This window comes from Mercenaria mercenaria, chromosome 12, assembly GCF_021730395.1.
Source record: "Mercenaria mercenaria strain notata chromosome 12, MADL_Memer_1, whole genome shotgun sequence".
NCBI lineage: Eukaryota > Metazoa > Mollusca > Bivalvia > Venerida > Veneridae > Mercenaria > Mercenaria mercenaria.
In genome coordinates this window covers 15,807,876-15,814,548 of record NC_069372.1, presented here as the reverse complement: position 1 = coordinate 15,814,548, position 6,673 = coordinate 15,807,876, and the positions used below count along the sequence as shown (strand labels likewise).

General features: G+C 37.1%; 1 protein-coding gene across 1 annotated transcript; it reads right to left on the bottom strand.

Annotated features, from left to right (window-relative positions):
- Positions 1-3,001: 3,001 nt before the first annotated feature.
- On the bottom strand, positions 3,002-4,756 carry LOC128547505 (uncharacterized). Its single transcript, XM_053520453.1, has one exon. The coding sequence runs from the start codon at positions 4,754-4,756 to the stop codon at positions 3,002-3,004; it is 1,755 nt and encodes a 584-aa protein (XP_053376428.1).
- Positions 4,757-6,673: the final 1,917 nt, after the last annotated feature.

The window sequence follows — 6,673 nt, the reverse complement described above, 5'->3', positions numbered from 1 at the left end:
GTCAAGTTCAAAACTGGGTCACATGAGCTCAAAAATTAGGTCACTATGTCAAATAATAGAAAAAACGACGTCATACTCAAAACTGGATCATGTGGGAAGAGGTGAGCGATTCAGGACCATCATGGTCCTCTTGTTATACTATTATTGATGGAGACATATTGATTTACTCCTGTCTGTGTGTGTGTGTGTGTGTGTGTGTGTGTGTGCGTCTGTCACAAAGCTTGTCCGCACTCTTAAGTCAAACATTTCTCATCCGATCTTTACCAAACTTGAACAAAATGTGTTTGCCAGTAAGTCCTCAGCAAGTTCGATAACTAGCCAAATTGGCCCAGGCACTTTGGAATTATTGCCCGTGAACATTATTACTGATACACAGATGTATATCGGTTACTCCTACTCCAGCTCCAACAGATACCAATAAGCTGCAAACAGTTTATAAAGATAGACTTTCTATTTGGATGATTAGGCGGTCATTGGAGACATGCGCTTTTATTAAAAGCACCTCTAGTTTTCTCATGTGTTTGCCACATGTTTGAGTACTGATTAACATAGAAGGAAAAATTATGGAATCCATTGTTTAAGATTACCTCCCTTTATTGTCCTAACCCATTAAGTTCATATGTATTGAATATTGAAAGTAGAGATTTTCTAACTATGGAATTGTGCATTATCTATTTGTTTTATCAGGTTTTAACATCATATTAAAAGCCTTATGAAATTTCAGAGTGTTAGTTTATTGATACATACATTTACTAATGAATTTGATCTCTTGGTATCCCACACAACCGTCTAGCCTTACGTTTCTTCTTTTAGCCATCTACCTAGAAGTCTAATATGTTGTATCTTTCTATCTGCAGTCCCCGTGTTCAGCAGTTGCACAGTCCTCAGCATTCGCCTTGTCAAACATTACCAGGGAATCACCAGAGATCACAAGGTATGATTTTAAAGTGTTAAGTAGGGGCCTCCATGGCCGAATGGTTAAGTTTGTTGACTTCAAATCACTTGCCCCTCATGGATTTGGATTCGAGCCTCACTTGGGGTGTTGAATTCTTCATGTGATGAAGCCATCCAGCTGGCTTACGGAAGGTCGGTGGTTCAATCCAGGTGCTCGTCCGTGATGAAATAGTGCACGAAGGGGCAACCGGGGTCTTCCTCCACTATCAAAGCTGGAAAGTTGCAATTTGACCTATAATTGTGTTGGTGTGAAGATAAACCCAACAAAGTTTGAAGTGACTATATCATCTGAGCACAAGACGCCCAAGGTGAACTATTGTGATCGCCATTTGTCAGTTGTCGTGTTATGTCTGCTACTATCATCGTTTATCATTTGGCCAGTTATATATACAACTTCAATAAAACCTTTGACAAGTGTAACTATTGGAGGGTTTTACGGTAAACTGGGTCACAAGGTTAAATAATAGAAAAACTTCATTAACGTTCTATAGGCCAAATTTTCTGCATTTTTCTTCAATTCAGGTTGCCACTTATCTTAAAAAGGCAAGGAAAAATTATTTTTTTCAAGGTCAGTGAATTGTCAGGAACATTTTGATAATGATCAGTGAAAAATGAAATTTTAGGAATGTCGGGAAAATGAAATTCTGGTACATCAGTTCTTCGAATAGTCGAGCACGCTGTCAGCACACAGCTTTTGTTTGCTTGACTTTTGAAGACTAGGTAAAGCTATTGTACTCGCCCATTCTGGTGAAGGCATCTGGATTCGGTAAAGTTTTGTATGTAGGCAGGTATCTCAGTAAACACTTGAAGGAATGGATTGGAACTTCACACACTTCACAGTGATGATGCACAAGTTCCATAATTCTGTTTTGCATTCTAATATGCTTGTCTCGGTTAAAACACTCTTACACTGGAATGACGTCTCGTTAACATGCGACGACGTCAAATTTTTTGTTGCAACAAAGAAAGAACGCTTCTATATTTTATCTACTGTTTTAGATTAAGGGCATATTAGAATCAAAATAATTTATAGCAAAACAACTGTGTTTTAACACTATTTATACACTCAGTCAATAATATGTCGTACAAATAATTTCACTCGGATTGCACCCTCGTGATATTAGTATGCCTGATGTATAACCGCCCATCATTCATAAATAGTGTTAAAACACTCTCTTGCTATAAATTATTTCTTAGTTTTTACAAAGTTATGCCCCTTTGATGACTTAGCAATTTTTGTCAATTTTTGTATGTACATGTAAGCTGGTATCGAAGATTCAACTAATTCAAATAGATGAGACTTCACACTCTTGTTCACTGTGATGATCTGACTGCAGTGCACAAGTTCCATTACTCTGTTTTGCACTTTTAAAGCTTAGCAATAATTTTGGTGTGATCTGTTATCTGTTAAGCACCAAAATATTGGAAAGTTCTATAACTCAAAATTGTTGCCCTGTTTGTAACTGTAATGTCTATGTCTTGAAATATCAAAATTTTTGAGACGTGAACAAAGATTACAAATATTAATATGAAATAATATACCAGTCCCATTATTTTTTACGTTAGATGCTGGTATATAAGCTATTAATACAACTGAACTTCATTAGCTCAGACTCAGATAATTTAAACACCACTTTTAGCTCAAACTCACCGTCCGGTTTCTGCAAAATTTCCATGTAATGTATATTATTCCAACACTTAAACTACCGATAACTCAAAATTAATTTTGCATGTCCCGTTGAGTTTGAGTGAACGGAATTTGACTGTAAATACATTGTAATAAATTTTTGTGATCCGAATCTACAATAAAAATACATTGTAATAAATACAATAAGGTGTGCTGCAGTAATTGGACACTAACCTTACAGTGCAAAAAAATATAGATCATAATTATACCTTATGTTACTAACGAGTTTTTTTTTACTGTAAGTCAGTTTGATGCACATTGTTTTCAGTTGTTAAGTCAGTCTTCAGTTTTATACATTGCCTTTGGTTTACAATTCAGAATTTCACGAATAACTCCAGTGTTAGGACAGGGAATTCTCTCCTAAAGTGGATTATTATACTCTAGCATCTTGTAGATTTTAATAGAATTTGAATATAAATCTTCGTCAGTGAAACAACTAATGTATAGAATACTGTCAGTACTGCACCAACAGATAGCATCTGGACTTGACAGGTCTTTCAACACAATATCACCTCTGCTTAAGTCACCAGATATATGTTGTATGTTGCCACTGTCTTTTTCGCTCACTAAGATGGATTCATTATTTAACATTACAAGACCTCTAGGAGTGGTCAGGTCACTATATCTGCCTATTGGTTCACCCTCCCAGTTAAACCTTAAAACTTCATACATTCTTGCCTCGGAGACATATATAAAGTGACTATTTGATGTGACATGATATGGAGCAACGAAGTAAAGACTGTCACCCTCAGAATCATCTGTGATTGTTGTCAGTACTTTTCCCTTCAAGTCAATGATTTGTACTTTGCGTGGATTACCGAATGTTACAACAAGTTTCTCTTGGTAACAACTTATACCACAGCAGTATCCATCAACTTTGAGTTTGTGTTTCTTTGAAAGCCTGTTTGAATTGGCAGATATAAATTGAACTGTTCCCTTGTCAGACAGGGTGACAGCAACTTGATTACTGGTTACCATGGTGACGTCCATCGGAGGAGTATCTAGTTGTAGATGATCAGTTACGGACTTGTTGTTCAGATCAACCATTTTGATGGACTTGTTATTGCTGTCTGTGAGAATCAGTCTGGAAGGGGTAAGGAGAACCATTCCTGTTACCCAGCATCCCTCTTTATCTTTTGGTGTCTTCACATAGATATCTCCTTGATGTGAAAGCCTTGGTAATGTTAGTTCTTTCTTTTTATGTGTTATAGTGCCTAAAGATTTTTCTTCTTGAAGAGAGGAGATTATAGCTGGACTTGGTAGAAAACAGAATTCTGTGACATTTTCTGGTGATGGTAGCTGTAAAAGCCTTTTCTCTTGATCCCTGATCAATTTTTCAGCAGATTTGAGTTCAATAAAGAGTCTGGCTGCTTGTTTGGAGTCTCTTAGTTGTTTGATAGTGTCAGATGATGCTTCAATAGACTTTGTGATATCATTGCATGTTTTTTCTGCTCTTTTCAGTATTGTATTATTCTCTTTTTGTAGATCCTTTGCTCTTTCTATAGCTTTCTTTTCCAGTTCATCAATTCTTTGATTTATCTCTTGTCTGAAGCTCTTTATCTCAGCAAGAACATCTTTCAAGGACTTTGCAGATTTGCAAAACTTTTCCTTTAGTTCTACTATTGCTTTCTTGTATCTTTCAATCACCTTCTCTAGGTCCTTTAAGGTTTCTTTGCTTTCTAGGCTCTTCTTAGATATGTCAGGTATATAGTCGACTTGGCAAGATGTTCGTGTGTGGTCTAGTGTGACACATACATTGCATTGAAGTGTTTCATGGTCATGGCAGAAGAACTTGATAATTTCTTGCTTGTGTTCAGGGCAGGGCGTTGGAAGATCATTAGATTGATCAGCATTAGCAGGTTCTGATGGAACTCGAAGAGTTTGTGGCATGTTGTTTTCATCCAATAGAATATGATATCGGGTGGGTTTGGTCATTCTGTGATTTTTAAAACAAGATTCACACAGGTGCTCTTCACAGTCTTTGCAGAACCCGAAAGCTGGAAGTCGGCGGTCGACTAAGTCACATGGTTGACAAAAAATTTCATAGTCTTCCATGCAGCCTCGTGACAATGTGGGAGAAGATTGGCTTTCAACTTGTCTCCGTGATACCGCCATCTTTTTTCTGGAATACAAAATAGCAGGTTCTGATGGAACTCGAAGGGTTTGTGGCATGCTGTTTCCATCCAATAGGACATGATATTGGGTGTGTTTGGTGCTTCTGTGATGGTTAAAACAAGATTTACACAGGTGCTGTTTACAGTCTTTGCAGAACCCGAAGGCTGGAAGTCTATGGTTGTCTAGGTCACATAGTTGACAAAAAATTTCATAGTCTTTAGTGCAGCCTCGTGACGATGTGGGAGAAGATTTGCTTTCTGCTTGTCTCCCTGATAACGCCATCTTTTATCTGGAATACAAAATACCCGTATGATGAATCATCATAAATTCACAGTAAACAAGTGCATTATTTCGTCAAGGGCAGACACTTGGGTAGAACCACCAACCTTCCACAGGCCAGCTGGATGGCTTCCTTTGAAGAATTCAACACCCCGAGTGAGGCTTGAACCCACATCAGTGAGGGGGCCAGTGATTCAGTGTCAGTTTCCTTAACCACTCATTCACAGAGGCCTGAGGACACGTTGAATTCTACTATACCAGTTGTTTAAGGTTCATGTAAAGTGGTTTGACACCACTCCTCAGGCCAAGTTCTACACATGTTGTATACTTTGTAGAACATTAATTCTTCATAACTTGTAATGTATAAATGTAAAAGTTTGCAACATGGAAATATTCATGAAGTTTGCAAAATTCATAAAATCTGTCAAAATATTAGCCAGCCTAAATTCCCACATTCGCCAAGATGAGTCAAATAAAGATAAACAAAGTTGGCTTTGTTACTTCAAATTTCAGCATTACACTAATATTCCTGCGCATGAAATGCCCATAATCGGCAGTTCGCAAACTTTTTGACTACCATGAGTATATCTGCTTACACGTATATCAAGTTATACTGAACAAATAAGACCACAGAAGTTATTATTATTATTATTATATACCACATTTATATAGCACTCTTTTCATATAAAAATACGTTCAAAAGTGCTTTACATAAAAACATTTATATAATGTTCAATAAAAAAAATGGGAATTGAACTATTATAGAAGAAATTAAAATTACATTACGGTAATAAGATACCAAGCATTTTAAATTGGAAGGTAGGCCGATCAAAACATGAAACAAAAGTACAATATCATAAAACATTAACTGACCTATCAAAGACACAGGTCAGAGCAGAATAGAACAGAAGATATCTTACATTTTGAACAGACAGAATTAAACAGTATGATGTCTGCGAAATGCATCACAGCATGCAAACCGACCCGGATGATTGGGTCAATCGCTACCTAAACGGCCCGGAAAACATCCATGATACATCCCACAGAAAAAAAAAAAAAAAAAAAAAAAAAACACCGCCAACATTATTCTGTCACACTGGAGTTCTTAATTAAAGTAATTAATTGGCGGCAAAGTACCTACATTATAAATCAGGTAATCAGTGAGATGTTAGTTGCCAAAGAATTGTATGAAATAATGCGTCTTTAGCGCTTTTTTGAAACTTTGCACGGTCTTGCACTCTCTTATGCCAGATGGGAGGGCATTCCATAACCTCGCAGCAGCTGTCTGAAAGCTCCTGTCACCAAATCGTATTGTTCGACATTTGGGCACCACTAGTTTTAATGCATTATTCTGCGATCTCAGATTTCTGGATGGTGTATATATTTCTAGCATGTTCGCTACATAAGCTGGTGATTGATCTTTGAGTGCCTTATATGTATGTGTTATAATTTTGTATTCTACCCTACATTGCACAGGAAGCCAATGGAGTTCACGCAGAACAGGCGTTATATGGTCGTATCTGGATGTTCTGGTTACGATTCTAGCTGCCGTGTTTTGGACATATTGCAGTTTGTTCATTGACCGTTTCGGAATTCCATATAGAAGAGAGTTGCAATAATCCAAACGTGATGTAACAA